This window comes from Nicotiana tomentosiformis, chromosome 5, assembly GCF_000390325.3.
Source record: "Nicotiana tomentosiformis chromosome 5, ASM39032v3, whole genome shotgun sequence".
Classification (NCBI taxonomy): Eukaryota; Viridiplantae; Streptophyta; class Magnoliopsida; order Solanales; family Solanaceae; genus Nicotiana; species Nicotiana tomentosiformis.
Window position 1 is genome coordinate 107,781,109 of NC_090816.1, and position 16,387 is coordinate 107,797,495.

The window sequence follows — 16,387 nt, forward strand, 5'->3', positions numbered from 1 at the left end:
TCTTTAGGTAAATATTTTTCCTTTGAAGTAAAAGCTTCATAAAGATAAAAGAGAGTTTGATTCATGCATGCCATATAAGTAACCATAGGATTACAACCCAAAATGAATACTACTATTGTCTATGGAATCTCTATGACACGGAATGGAATAGTCAACCAAGGTATAACCTAGTGGTTAAAAAGAATAGTAATATAATAAAGTTCTCCATGAATACTAGCGCGGAGTCTCACCAAATAACGTCAACGGGAGATGTAGAGCTGCCCTATCCATGCGGCCCAAGCTGTTCAGGTCTAGTCCCTGAAAATAGAAATAGAAATGTGGCTGAAAGGCCTAAACTCTACATGCCTAGTACAAACCATGAACTGTTTCCCAAAAGAAAATAGGACAAGATTTAAGAAGATACAAGATATGCATTAACAATTGATATCAATAAATAAGCCTTCATATCAATTAACGATTTTGAAAAAAATAATAATAATATGGTAAAAAATATTTCAAAGTCTTCCTTTACCACTAATCTTTGCAATTCATATTAGATTTTTCATTTACCGGGAGCATTATACTATCGCCGACACGAAAAAAGGTCAACTAGGTTATGTACCTAGCGGCAAGTATCATATACCCTACTTGCTCATGTCGTCTCATCGTTGTGCCGCACGAATCGACTCAGTCGTGCTAATAAAGTAGCACAATAGTACCCCTTAATGGGAAGTACTCTGTCGTAGTTCCCAACCGTAAGGTAGGTTCTACGCTTACACTGGCACGTGTAGTTTCATGACCTAATGAGGAAAGGTATCCAAGGTCAATCTCGGTGAACTTAAGTAACTCCCAAAACCTTTGCATTTATCAATGACAACGTTCATAGTCAAATCAACTATTTGAGAATAGTTAAATTTAAGATATTTCACAACTCATGTTTTTCCATTTAAAAAATACTACAAGTGTTATTCCTCATTTTTGTTTTAACAATTTGAATAATATTTCAAGAAAATAATATTCATAGCACTTAAATCTTGTATGATACAAGAAATGGTACAATCCCAGCTCGCTCGTCCCCACAAGCTAGGACTCACATTTAGAAACCTAATTAAATCGTGTTTCGATATGAGTTTGAAGAAAAGCTCTGAGGGTAATAAGTTTCAACGTACCTCAAATTGCTTCCAACCTTACCCCAAATGATCCAATAATACCCATGAGTCACAATCTACATATACAGACTCACATAGTTTAATAACGCGTTACAACAATACCAGCCGAGCCAACTAAAGGTTTAACACTTAAGTCCAAATTTCATAAGTATAGAAAAAATCATCATTTCATCATATGAAGATAAATTATTAAATTTTAACTCCAACTCATTCGTTACACTTGTTATGGGATCTAGTCGTTCTACTAGAAACTCAAAATAATATCATTCAAACAAGACTCAACACTATTCATCATCCCTACCAACCAACTCTTCAATTTCAAGAATAGCTTCTAGGGATTTATGAATAGATGTTTAAATACAAATCTAACTTCATAAATATACTCTATTACGTCCATGGAGTATAATACCCAAGTTTTGAATGAAGGTATTACCTCTTTGTTAAACCCTAGAATTTCCATGATTTGAGTTCTTAAAGTGTTTTTGAGATTTTCTTCAGAAATCTATAATTTTCATGTAGTTGAAGAGTTAAGAGATGTAATTAATGAACTAAATCTACCAAGAAAGAATTAAATTCTTACCTTAAAGGTGTATTAATGGTAGGTAGATATTTTCTCTCTCTATGTCTTCAAAGACAAAGCCCCAAAATAAAAGACTAATCTCCTCCCGTAATTGCCTTTAAAAGGCTTCAAAATTCGGATGCCGCATGGGACACGTCGCGTGCTTCATCGCGTACGTCCTAGCTCCTTCAACCTGAGCGGACGCCAACTTTGGCGCTATGGGACAAGTTCACTGCCTCACATTGGGTTCCAACTTATTTCGGACGCGATGGAGATGCGACGCATCAAGTGCAGCGTCCATCACTAAAATAATATTTTGGTTTTCAACTTTGTTTATTCCATTCCCCTACTTTACATGTTGCTTTTGTCTTTAATAATTAATCTCTTTTTTCCCTTTGTCCCTTTGTTAGACAACAACCTTTTTACTTTTTTCTAAATCCTTTTTTTCCGTTTCCATCAAGAGGCTAGGATTTTAAAATCCTTGTTTTCTAATTAAATTCAAATTCTTCAAAGTTAGCTACATACCATTGAACAACAATAATAACAACCCAGTATAATCCCACTAGTAGGGTCTGGGGAGGGTAGTGTGTACGCAGACCTTACCCCTACCCTGGGGTAGAGAGACTGGTTTTGATAGACCCTCGACTCTCTCCCTCCAAGAACTCCCCACCTTACTATTGGGGTGACTCGAACTCACAACATCTTGGTTGGAAGTGGAGGGTGCTCACCACTAGAGCAACCCACTCTTGTCTTAGCTACATACCATTGAGTTCTTATAATTTCGGCTACATACCATTGAGTTCTTATAATTTCGGCCCTTCTGACATAGAAACTTGATATGCTCCAAATACATTTGTTGACCTTGTAACATCCACTAAATAAATGATTAACTATTGAAATTATCCCTAAGCATTCCAATAACCTTATTCTATTCGAATAACCATATATCTCATATTTAACAAATTAACTCGAATTAATTAAGAAAATTCACGGGGCTTTACAACATTTGCCTCCTTTAGTATGACCATCTTTATCATTTGTTTCTCCTTCTTCAATGAGTTTTATCTTTGGAACCGATTTGTCTGTTACGCTTCTTGCGTGCCATAGACTCTGTCCCTCATGGACTTTATTCTATTTGGAGTATTAGCAACTGAAATATGACATTTAGCTTTGGGTCAGCAAATGCGGCTGCCAATAATTTGTAAATGAATTATCACTTGAACTTAAAGTTCATATTTTCTTGTACGAGGATCTATATGTATTAATAATAACCCATTCCACGTATCACTTTCTCAGCTACCCATTTTCTCCCCTAATGTTGAGATCACCAATACATTTACCAACCTTCTTTGGGAACCCATCTTTGTGCATTGTGGTGGCATTATTAAATCATATAGCACATCCATATTTCTAGATAAAAATTATTTGGTTCCTAACCCTGAACCAATTGTGATAGGGAGAAATTTTCATAACTTGGCTAGATGCGTACAAGTGTTGTTGTATATTAAATAATACATCTCATACCAAATTTCGTTTTGGAAGTTTTGTTTTCATAACTAATGGTTTAGCTATAATTGGAGGCATACAATTTCTGCTAAACCAACTTAGATTTAAACCAGCATTATCAAGATAAATCACCATAATTTATATTCTAGAATTGTGCTCTAATAATTTGAATAAGCAACCTTGCAAAAGTCAAACTGCAAATTGATAACAAATGCACATGTGACCATACAATAGATGCATCTATTAAAATCATATAATAGTAAATGGTCCACATGGTAGGTGATTGGGCCCATATATTTATCACCCTTTTGTTCGTTACAGAAATCAAAGGATTCAATCCCAACCTTAACTGGTATATCATGAGAATACGCAGCACAAGAGAATTTTTGAAGAATCTTCTATTTCTTCAATATATACCAATGTGAATTCTCAATTAATTTTTGCATCATAATTGAACCGGGATGGCCAACCGGTCATGCCAACTAATATTTATTTCAGTTAACCTCTAGTTTACTTGTGGCATGTGATTTCATCATCATGCTTATACTTGTGTAGTACAAATAGAAGAAAAGTAGGGTAACCTTTTATATTTACCTAGTATGATTATAGTAATTTGAAGATATTCAATCTTCCTTTCATTTATAGTCTCAATATGCCAACCACTTTGGCTTCTACATTTGAAACTCAAAAAGTTTCTTTTGAGACTTACTACAATATTAATGTCATGAACAATTTTACCCATCCGGGTAGTACAAATTAGCTTTTCTGGAGCTCTTAATTGATTTTGTACTATAAGATCTTTTGTGACACCATCCATATGGTGAATATCTCCTTTACGGAGAAAATCATATAATAATAATTGTCATGGTCAAATCATCATAAGCAAAATCATTTCTTGCTTTAATTTTGCCTTTAATAACTTTTATAAGGCATGCCAAAATATTTTTGGCGTATCACATGTACGCAACCAATGACATATTCATGTAATCACACAATAATATTTATTCTCTTTATTTCACTCAAACCTCCCTTAGAGGTGAGTTGTGAGTTGTATGATATTCATCTAATCATGCATTGCATGCCTTTATTCATTACTTTTATCACATCTTGCCACATTCACCTTCATGAATGTGTCTGCATTCCCAATGTTCATCACAAGTCACATTCTCTTCAAAGAATAGAGTATAGTCATAGCGACGTGCTTTATTATTTTTTTCATACCAATTTGATGGTAAACATTGTCTTCACCTTTTGAAGGACTATTTTGAGAACCCTTATTGTTCTTCTTTTATAATCATAGTGATGACTATTATTATTTTGTTCTTTAGAACGCCCACGTTCATTGGTCAACCACTTGTCTTTATTTAGACTTATTATGCACCGCTACCACATTCACTTTAAGAATATAATGGAGCAAATCAAGTGGGACGCACTTCATGCCTTTTCATGAAAAATATATTATTTTTCTTTAGTCATCATTATACCATCAATATGGTACATTGGGACTCAAACCCAATGCATTACCAATATAAAGGCATGTTAGGCCATAATGAATTGGGACTCAAACACAACTCTTATCATCATGGAGCATCAGGACTTGAATATGATGTCTTATCCTCAATAAATGTCATAATCTGTCAAAGTAAACTGGGACCATAAAATATTACCATTCATGATTATATGCATAAGTGAATTAAGTTTCAACAATACATATAGAATATAATAACTCTTATGGTCAGAATATTTGTTGTAAATTCTATTGGAGTTCAAATGGACCATAACTGAATGTCATAATATCTCTTGAATCAATTTTAGGATATTGCTACTGCAGGGGTTAATTTAAGACAGAAAATATAAAGAATATTTTCCAAATGTATGTATCGAGGTGATGTTCTTTCGATACAGTTTTAATTGAAAATAGATTCTGGGGATAAATCGTATTTATAATTTTAAAATCATGTAAACATAGAGTCGTAATACACCTTCAATTATAGTAGTAATTTTGATAGTCATAGTACCTCTCTAATTTGTTAATTATTTTAATACCATGATCATCCTTATAAATGCAAGTCTAACTCCACATCAAACAAACAAAAATAAATCTCATGCTTCAAGATTCAAAATATGTAGGAAGAGATCAAAGATACTGCTATAGTTCGGTGCTAAGCCATCTTTTTTTTTAATCATTAGCTTTATGTACTATTAATAAACATTCTCAAAGATGTCATATATTTCTGTATAACATGCACAAACTCATAAAAACACCACAATGATGAATGAAGGCAAAAAAATCTCACGTATGGTCGTACTTGATTATATAACAAATTCATTTCTCTGCAAAACTATAATTATATTATAGTGTAATATATATTATATTAACCTTTAATCACAAAGTAATTTAATATTAGAATGAATGGTGAAATTTACTCCCTAGACAACAGAGATCTCGTACATCTCAGCTTCTTAAATTTTCACTTTGGGTTTGGTTTAGGCAATATTTATGTTCCTTACTAATACTTAGGACTAAAATTTTACGAAGAGAAACTTCATATTAGATACATAAAAGTAGATATTTGTGCAGTGGTATGAATGTATAAACGCTTACCATTATGAAGAAAAATTAGAATAAAGTTACTTTGCCGCCAAATTGGTATTGGCCAACGCCATGGAAGTTAAAGAACACCTACCACATAATCTTGATAGAAGATTATGAAATGAGTCATTCGCGTTGATAACGTGTTATGAAATATAGCTCAAAGTAACAATATATAACAAGGAAAAAACAAGCTAAGAGATATAGAGAGAAAGAGAGGAGAGATTCTTATTTCTTCTTCAATTGTGTGATCTTTTCATCTATTACAAGGTCTTTATATAGGCATGAAAAATGAAGAAATATGTCATTGAATATGTCATTAAGCATTTGAGATCATGGAGGAAGATCATGGAGTTACAATCATAACTGCATGAGTATTATAGTAGTGAAAGTTGTGGAGATAATGGAGAAGAATAGTGAGCATTACTCCTTTGGTGGTTATGGACATCCACCATAATTCAAGATTTTATAACATGTTTCAATTTTCTTAGATTATTTCCAATTCAAAGACAATTGGTCAAGAAAGAGGTTAAAATATCTCATTTTTAATCGACCAAGTCCGCGAGTTGGTGATAAGCAAAAAAAAATTAAGTTGGTGCAGGGGCGGAGCTAGAAGTAAGTATGGGTTCAATCGAATCCACTTATTTTTGCTTAAACATTGTATTTGTAATTTTTTTTTTAAAATTATATATATAAATATTGAATTTAAAATCCAATTAAAATTTAAAACACATAAAGTTAAAATTCTAGCCTTTGTGCGTTGGTGCATGTGAGTTCTTTTTCTAATTACCCACGTTCGATGAAGAAAGTCAACGAGTACTCTCCTTGTTCAGAAATTTATAGAACGATATTTCTAAAATTTCTGCAGCACATTTTCCATCAAACAACTTTAATCTCTAATGGACACATTTTCAATGTGGGCTTGTGTCTTCTTTCAGTTCTTCATTTTCTTTATTATTATTATCCCCCTTCGCCATTTGCAAACAAACGACCCTTCAAAAGTTTCAAGAGCAGGGACAAAGGAAATTTGTACAATTGATGAGACAAACAAATGGTAAAAGAATTCAACTGGAGATGTCATATCTCTATTTCTAATTGTTTGCAACAGAATAACATTGCTGAAAAAGAGAAAGAGAAAGAGAATCTACAGATGCAAACAGGAAAACTTCAAGGCTAGTGCAATGACTACAACTATTTGCAAGAGACACCCTCTTGGTACAGCATCAACCATCACTTTCTCTGAAGGAATAGGTAATGAGGTTCACGATTTGAATGTTTCATGTTTTATCTTGAACCTGTGAAAGGAAATGAAAAGGATTAAGTATCATAAAATAAGCACTCTGACATCACTAGTTTCTTCAATACGGGATATCTATGAATACCAAGCAAACTACTAGACTATTTATAGGAGTAATAAACTTTGTGTTTGCTTTAACCAATAGAAAATAAGAGAAAGGAAAAGGGATTTTACAATGGAAGGGAAATAATTCACATCAAATTTATCTCATCTTTCTTTTTTTTTTTGTTTGGATTGTTAATCAAATCTATCTCATCTTTTGCTGTTAAAAAAAATGTAGACAATGGACGATCACAGCACAGCAAATTTTTAGACTTACAGGTTAATGTTCTTGTTAGTTTTCACTTCAAAGGAAAGAAGGCTGGTTAGGGAGGAATTAAGTATACTACCTCAAAATATGCTAATAATATCTAGAACCTCTTTCCGGAATTCAAGAATAGCATTCATATGCAAATGTAGGTGATCTAGTCTCCTCCAGGAATACTTTAAGCAACATATTCTATAAAATTCTAACTTGATAACTAGGAAAACAGATAATGCATCCAAGGGCGTGGCCTAGTAGTCAATAAAGTGGGTGAAGCTTTCGAGACCAAGGTTCAAATCCTAGCAGAGACAAGAATGGTAGGTAGTTCCTTCCCATTGACCTATGCTTTGGTGGGCAAAGTAACCCGGTACTTGTGTTGGCGGAGATAGCAGGTACCTGGAACAGTCAAGGTGCCCGCAAGCTGACCCTCACACCGCCTATATAAGGGCAAAATGAGATTGTTCGGAAATGGAAACTCACTAGCACCTCTCGTTTTCACAATGCCTCACTGCTACTTACAAACAATTTATTTAGCTGTTGGTGGAGTCAAATCAATGTATTGATTCCTTGAAAGTCCAAGATCACAAATTCTCGAAATTGTTCTTAAAGTGCATAAGCAGCCTGGATCAGGATTAACAATTTGGTTCGCGATGATTTTTACTTCTTTTTTTTTCTTTTCCTTTTGTGACTTTCTGAAGAGAACAGATCATGCAAGCTTAACTGCACTACTTGAAAACTAAGTTGCTCGGACACGGGTGTCCGATACGGGTGCGGATCTAGAGGTCGGATCCTTCGAGATGTAAATTCTAAGATTCGGGGATACGGATACAGGTGCGGGGATCCGGCTGAAAATAATTTTAAAAAAAATATAAGAACATCTCTAAATTATGATAACTTTTGTGTTATACTTACGTATAGTTTGTAAATTGTGGATTTCTTTTTTATTCTCAAGTTGTAGATAAGTGAAGGATTGATTTCCTAGATAAAGTATGCTATTTTCTTCAAATTTACCCTAGTTTTGGTTCTGATTTTCATGAATCAAATTGTATCTCATCTCGAATTTTCCGTCTGTCGTGGTCAAAGTACCCAAATTATTTGACAAGATCCGGTACGGATCCCATACCCACACTCATACTAGTGTCGTGTCAACACGAGTGCGGCACATAAACTGCCATGTCGGAGCAACTTAGCTTGAAAATGCTCGTTGACATTCAAATGCATATGCACCTTTTAGTTCTTACAAAGTGATCCATATATGATAATAAAATATTTGACGAAACACATCAAAAGAAATTATTAAGATATGCAAAAGACATAATAATATCTATAGTCCAAGAAATAGCAAGAAAGATACCAGGGAGACAAAAACAGTCCTTGCCGTTCCATAGATGATTACTGAGCCACTCAATGTGTCTTGCGAAGAAACCTCATCATTGTCTGAGAGACGAGTGCTTCAACCAGCTTTCTAACTCCAACCCACTCTTTCTTTTCACTTACGACCCCTCTGCCTGTTCAATCCTTTATTATCACCAGCTGCCTTTTGGCTTAAAGGTCCAGTCCCAAAGGCCCCCAAAGCATCAAGAAAGAACTTTTTGTTGGGGATGATCCCATCTTTGTCCATACAAGTCAGCAATTTTTGTACTAGCTCCTTCATATCGGCTTTAGTGTACGCCTTATATAGAAGTTTATAGGTTGAGGAGTCTATAGGGAAAGTTTTGGCTGAATGAATACTCTCAAAGAGCGCGTGGGCTTCAACAGGTAAACCATTCATGCAATAAGTATCAAGCATTGAATTCAGTGTTGAAACCTTCTTCTCCTTTTCAGATTCTACCACCCTATCAAATAGTTCTCTTGCTTTCGCAACACAGTCGCAATGCCCATACATCATAATGAGGCACTCATATGTGATGTAACTTGGCCTATAACCTAAGTCAATCAACTTCTCAAGAACTAACTCTGCTTTCTCTCTGAGTCGTGCTTTTCCATAGTTTGTTATCATTGAGTTAAATGTGGGAATAGTAGGTTTTTCCTTGGATCGAAGCAAGCTTTTAAAAACTTGTTCCATCTTCTGAAATTCCTGCTTCTTCCCATATGAATCAATCAATATGTTAAAAGTAATAATATCTGGTTTCAGCTCATTACTCTTCATTCGAGAGAGAACATGCTCCATTTCCTTGATCATCCCATTTTTCCCATAGGCATCCATCAGACCATTAAATGTGAATATATCAGGAGTGACTATGCTCTCCTCAAGATCTTTCATCAGAGCATCTACCTGTTCAACATTTTTTGCCTGAGCAAAAGCTCTCAAAAGAATGTTGTAGGTAACAATACTTGGATTACAACGCTCCATTCCCTTCATCTTCTCAAAGTAACCCATAGCCTTTGCCAAGGCCTTGGATTTGTCTCGGGAGTGGAGATGGGCTGAAATGACTGCGTTGTACACTGAGGTATCTGGCCGACACCCACTATTACGCATCTCGGAGAACAGCCACATTGCCATTCTGATCTGCCCTTTCTTCCCCATTACTGATATCAACTTTGAGTAAACCCCATTATCCGCTATATACCACCGTTGTTTTTGCATCCATCTGAAAACCTATATATATTAGATCTATAAGTGAAACAACTGCCTCTGTGAACTAATTCTACTTCAGATAAGTCAGTCAAAAAAGGCATTCTGCGTTGATAATTAAAGAAAAGGATAGGCATTCAGACAAAATTCTCTAGTTACCTATATTCTTTTTCCAGTATAAGCCGTAAAAACATATGACAGAAACCAGCACCTTCTACACACCCAAGAAAACTCCAACATAAAAGTTGAACACAAACCCATAAATGGAAATTCGAACCTAAACCACTCGGTGATAGCATTTCCTCAACCTCTACACAACAGTTTTAATGTCATGAACCTTTTGAATTTGCACATGATATTAGATGTTCTAGTCCATTGATGTCTTCAAAACACATAAACCTTTGCACCAAGCTCAGAGATCGTATGCAACACACTAACCTATCTCTCCATATTGCCAATGGTAGAGAAATCCAAATAGCTTGATCAAGACACATTCATTAGTCAATTCCAAAATACCAATCAATCAACTACATCTCAACCGCAAACTAATTCAGGTAGGTCATAAAAACCCTCTGAATTCATTCTGTTCTATTCAGCCTATCTCATTCCAATATTGAATAATTTGTTACGGGTCCCTTAAGACAAGGGGTTCTAGCATCCAACAGTGTGGTTTAATGGTCAATGAAATTGGATGTCTCAGGTTTAAATCTCAAATCTCAAGGGAAGCAAAAATACAAAATACACTAGGTGATCTCTTACCATGCCTAAGCCTTGGAGGGCAAAGTTAACTAATACTTGTGCAGGTGATAGGTAGCAGGTACCCGGTGTAATAGTCGAGGCGCAGGCAAACTAGCTCAGACACCACCATCATTTATTAAAAAAATAAGAGACTAGGGGTTTTTTCAATCTCACACTTATCCCTATATAGATATACAAGGTTAACACTTAAAAAATGGAAATGCAAAGTCTAACGTAAATGAAGGCGCTAACCTCAAGGCATTGAAGCCAATTATCAGTTTTGCCAAGTTCTTCAAAGAGCAAGAAACAGTGTTCAGTCCTCACAAACTTAACATACTTGTTCAGAGTGCTCACTAATGGCTTCTTATCACTGAAATTCCTCATAAGCAAAGTCACCAGCTCCTGTTCCTCGGATGACCCCCTGGTACTCGTGGTACCCGACTTCCTCCCGGGTCGGGTCGACACACAACGGATAAGGTAGAAAACGGGTCTCTTGTAAGTGAAATTTAGCCATGGATTGTGAGTCAATCTGGGTTGTTGAAATGTTGGTGTAGTAGTAGTTGAGGAGGGAAATTGAACCGACCCGGAATAAGAAAATGGGAGGGTCATTGTTGGTATTTTCTATTGCTGTAATTGAAATGAAAATTGACTGTGCATTGGATTGGGGGTAGTTTTATGTGGGTAGGGGGTTAGGGAGATAATGGTGAAAAATGGAGAGAGCAAGTGAGCAGATATTGCAGAGAAGTAGTGGAAGTTTTCGGAACTTTGAGTTCGGAGAGAAGGGATGATGTGCAGTAAATAACGATATTACCCTTTAATGGGCAAAAACGGAAAAAAAGATGGATCCGATCTTGGATCGGGGGAATTGAACCCGACGTGAATCGAACACGCAACCTTCTGATCTGGAGTCAGACGCGCTACCATTGCGCCACGGATCCTGTTGCACTTTATTCGTATAGTTATTTAAATATAATGGAATTGACTTATTCTTGTTATTACAGTGTCTTCACAAAGTATAATTGGCTTTAGATGTAAACTGATGTTAAAGATTATGGTACATCGTTAAAACGACACCAGTGCAAAAATGTTCAAGATACGAAACCTTTGGATTATACAAAGAAAATTAAGGACCCGTTTGTCTATATATATTTATTTATTTTTCGAATATTTTTAAAAAAACGTGTTTGTTCATGAAATTTTACAAGTTTTTGTAAATATTTTGAAAATAAATTTTTCAAAAAATCACTTTTTTTGTTTCCCCACTCACAAAACTGCAACATTTTTCAAGTGAAATGCATGTCCAAACAACAACACGACCTAGTGAAATCCCACTAGTGAGGTTTGGGGATAGTAGTGTGTATACAGACCTTACCCCTACCTCGAGGGGGTAGAGAGGTTGTTTCTGATATATCATCGGCTCAAGAAAATAAAAAGAGGCAATATATTCGTACTATTAATAAAAACCATAGAAAAAAATAGCAGCATCACAAAAATCGAAAATAGATGAAAAGCAAAACAATAACCAGTAAATAAAGCCTGGCACTAAGAGGAACAAAAGAGTAGTGTAAACTCAATATTAACCACTAGAAGTCTAAGACTAAGTCCTAACAGACTAGCCTCACTCTGGAGCGTCGTAAAAATATGCACAACTACCTCCTAACCTACAACCTTAATGCTCGACCTCCACAAATTCATGTCTAGGATCATGTCCTCGGTAATTTGAAGGCACGCCATGTTCTGCCTGATCACCTCTCCCCAATACTTCTTAGGTCGCCATCTACCTCTCATCGTACCCACCAAAATCAGTCGCTCACACCTTCTCACCGGGGCATCTGGGCTTCTCCTCTGAACGTGCCCTAACCATCTGAGCCTTGCTTCCCGCAGCTTGTCATCCATGGGAGTCACGCCCACCTTCTCTCGAATATCTTCATTCCTAATCTTATCCATCTTAGTGTGTCTGCACATCCACTGCAACATCCTCATTTCTGCTACTTTCATCTTCTGGATATGTGAGTTCTTAACTGGCCAACACTCAGCCTCATACAACATGACTGGTCTAACCACCGCTCTATAATACTTACCTTTGAGTATTGGTGGCACATTCTTGTCACACAAGACTCCAGACGTTAATCTTTACTTCCTCCACCCCACCCCTATACGGTGTGTGACATCATCGTCGATCTCCCCATCCCTCTGAATAACCGACCCAAGGTACTTGAAACTGCCCCTCTTGGGGATGACCTGTGATTCAAGCCTCACGTCCAATCCCGTTTCCGTCCGCTTGACGCAGACATGTCCAAACATAATTTCAAATTCCAAATACAATTTTCAACTTAACTCCAAATACTACTTTTTTCAAAAAATTTAATTTTTATGTCCAAACGCCTGTTAAATATCTACCTAGTTAAATTGGGATTGAGGCACAATGTTGCGGCCAAACGCACACGCAAGTATATACGGTCGTCAAGTAATAAATTGATAAGATACAGTGTCGAATCCACGAGAACTTGTTATCAACTATTAACTAAATTAGACTATCCTAATTATCTAAATAAGAATTAATCCCAAAAGTATGTGACTCTAGACTAATTGAAATAAAGAAAAACAAATAGTGAACTCTGAATAAAGGAAAAACAGATTTTTTATGTTATCAATGGAACGAAAATGATCTAGGGTCATGGACTATCCAATAATCCTATTGTATTCTTCAAATGAATTGACTAGTTACTTTATCTGGTTTATTGGTTGATAAGGTTAATATTGCTCCTAGAAATCTATCGAGTTCTTACTCGCCTATTCAAGCTAACGTAATGTCAATATGTCTATAGAGTTAGAATCAACACGAATGCATTTACAACTCCCGTATATTAACCAAGCAAGAAAATTAGCATATGTTTATCCTAACTGCGAATCTATTCTCCGATGTCCGATTTCAAGAACTTGCTCTACTCAATCATATATGCAATCTAGAATTTTCACTTTCGAATTCAATTTAGATAATATTCAATTAGTGATCAAGCAATCAAATAATTAAGCGAAGGATCGAATAAATAAACCAATACGATAAATCAAGAAATCAAAATCAATATTTGAATAACGATAGTCATGAAAGAACCACAATCCTAGAACTTGAAGCACATACATGGAAGCCAAACAACAAATCATACAAATAAACATAAAAATTACTAAGTTTGGTCGAAGAAAGATGAAATCCCCCACGGTGGCTTTGAGCTCTCCCTTGATCAAAAGTTGTGTAAAAATTATGTTTTAGAACTATTTATAGGTGTAGGATAAAAACCCAGATGAAATAACCAAATCAAAAATCAAAAAAGAAGATAAAGTAGCTTGGGTGTCGCCACGCGAAACGCGGGACGAACCCGACGCTCGACCTCTCGTCGCGAGGCTTAACGCCAGGTAAAAGTCTCGCGCCGCCTGCTGCTCCCCACTTGCTTCGTTTTCAATTTTGGCTTATTGCCTAACTTCTCTTTTCCAATCGTCTGATTTTGTTTGCTGCTTCAACATTACTTTGCTATTCTTGACTTATGGCCTGTTTGGCCAAACTTCTAAAATCATCTTATTTTGAGAACTATTTTTCTTAAAAGTATTTTTTTTAAAATATTTTTGGTGAGAAACAGTTTGTGTTTGACTAATTAATTTGAAAAGTACTTTGGGCAGTAATTAGTGTTTGGTCAAGCTTTTGAAAACTGCTTCTAAGTGTATTTTTCTCAAAAGTACTTCTCAGAAAAGTGCTTTTGGAGAGAAACTACTTTTTTCTGCTTCTCAAAAACTATTTTTGACTCTCCTTAAAAATACTTTTTTTCCTTCCAAAAACTTGGCCAAACACCTCAATTTTTGGCCAAAAGTACTTTTGGCAAAAAAAAAAAAAAGAACTTTTGACCCAAAAATAAGTTTGACCCAACAAGCTATTTTTTTTTTTTGTTGTCTCATGCCGGCCTTTAATTCTCTCCTATCATTACATCATAATCACCCATTATCTTTCCATATCACAACGACTTCTTTCACTGCTTCGATGACTATTTCTTCGTCAATGTACCTAAATTATTTATTAACACCCAAATAAGTATAAAATTTCATAATTTAATTAAGTTGGGCATATTTAATATCAAATATAACCAAAAGACAGTAAAAGTGTATTGGTGGAAAAAAAGGCATTACACTTGGAATATTAGCAAGCTGATAAAACATGACGCGTGGAACAATGGTATAGCGACAAATTGCACACTGAATTGATGGAATTAAGAATACAAGGAAGGTATGGGAGAAACACCCACGAGACAGTACAGAGAAGAGAACCGGGCCTGCAAGTTGTCAAATAAGAGGCGTGAGCGAAATGAATAAAGGTTAAAAATAGGGAAAGATACACGAACCAAAAGTAAATAAGGAAGGGGAATCAGAGCAGTTATAAGGAATCTAAAGCCATAAATATGTCGGTTTCACTTATCCATGATAATGGGCAATCAATGCAATTAATGCCCATAATGAATCCAAATTAAGTGTGAAAACCGTTATGATTGTACGCTCCTATATAAGGATAAAGAATTTCATTTGTAAGGATAGATTATGATTATGACTGAAATATATTTCATTATACTCTGCTAAATCAAAGTTTCCAGCCTTGATTTTAGAGATTGATTGTTGCTTCATTCCTTATTTCTCTTTGATAATTTTTTCTATTATTTTTGTTATTTTTCTAAAAGGTTATTGTGGAAGTGAAGTAAAACTTGGTTATCAGTAACCCATTTTTTCCTAAATATAGATTTTAACTGAGAAATCTATTTTTTGATTAAACGAATTGGTTATGTTGCTGGAAATTCTGATAATCTTTTCACTTTCTAAATTCTGCTTTCTGACAACCAACTATGTCAACTGTTAACGACAATAATCAATTGAACCCACAGGATGGCACTCCACCACTGCTTTTCCCAATGGGATCCCCTTGACAATCCTGTGACGGTTCACCTGAAAGATCTACATCACATGCTAATGACCAACAAGGGGACGAACAAGCTGTCGAACAAGACACTCTAAAGCAATTGATTTCAAAACATGTGAATAATGCTCTTTAAGCCTTTGTTAGGGGATTGCCTAATGCGCCACAAACTCTTTCACTAGTCCATACAGCGAACTTAGAAAACCCATACTCGGGGCTCGACAATTCTGGAAGTAGAGAAACTCCCAATGAATCTCGTGATGGAAGGTCAGGTACGCCTAATAATTCTGACTTACAAAGTTTGGTACTAACTTTGTAGAAATAATTGAAGGAGCAAAATGATCGCATAGAGCAAATACCTGGCGTGCCGCCCGTGATCAAAGGAGTAGATATTGATAAGTATTCACAATAACCCTGGAAGCCAAGTGCAACACCTTTGCCGATTCCGAAAAAGTTTAAAATGCCTGATATTCCAAAATATGATGGAACAACTGACCCTTGAGATCACGTAACTTCGTTCAAAACTGGCGTGAAGGGAAACGATTTAACTAAGCAAGAAATTGAATCAGTTTTGGTTAAAAAGTTTGGTAAAACACTCACGAAAGGAGCATTAACGTCGTATTCTCTTTTACCTGAAAATTCTATTGATCCTTTCTTGAGCTTGCAGATTTATTTATAAAAGCACATTCGGGAGCTCAGAAAGTTGAAAAAGGGAT

General features: G+C 35.6%; 1 protein-coding gene and 1 non-coding gene across 2 annotated transcripts; both read right to left on the reverse strand.

The window, feature by feature from the left end:
* Nucleotides 1-6,858: 6,858 nt before the first annotated feature.
* Nucleotides 6,859-11,600, reverse strand: LOC104102354 (pentatricopeptide repeat-containing protein PPR5 homolog, chloroplastic). The gene is made up of 3 exons (XM_009610046.4): nt 10,973-11,600; nt 8,762-10,006; nt 6,859-7,101 (listed from the first exon to the last, which is right to left on the reverse strand). Exons 1-2 carry the CDS (start codon nt 11,327-11,329, stop codon nt 8,897-8,899), a joined length of 1,467 nt encoding a protein of 488 aa, XP_009608341.1. The 5' UTR covers nt 11,330-11,600; the 3' UTR covers nt 6,859-7,101; nt 8,762-8,896.
* On the reverse strand, nt 11,587-11,658 carry TRNAW-CCA (transfer RNA tryptophan (anticodon CCA)). The gene has a single exon. It is a non-coding gene; the product is annotated as a tRNA-Trp (tRNA).
* Nucleotides 11,659-16,387: the final 4,729 nt, after the last annotated feature.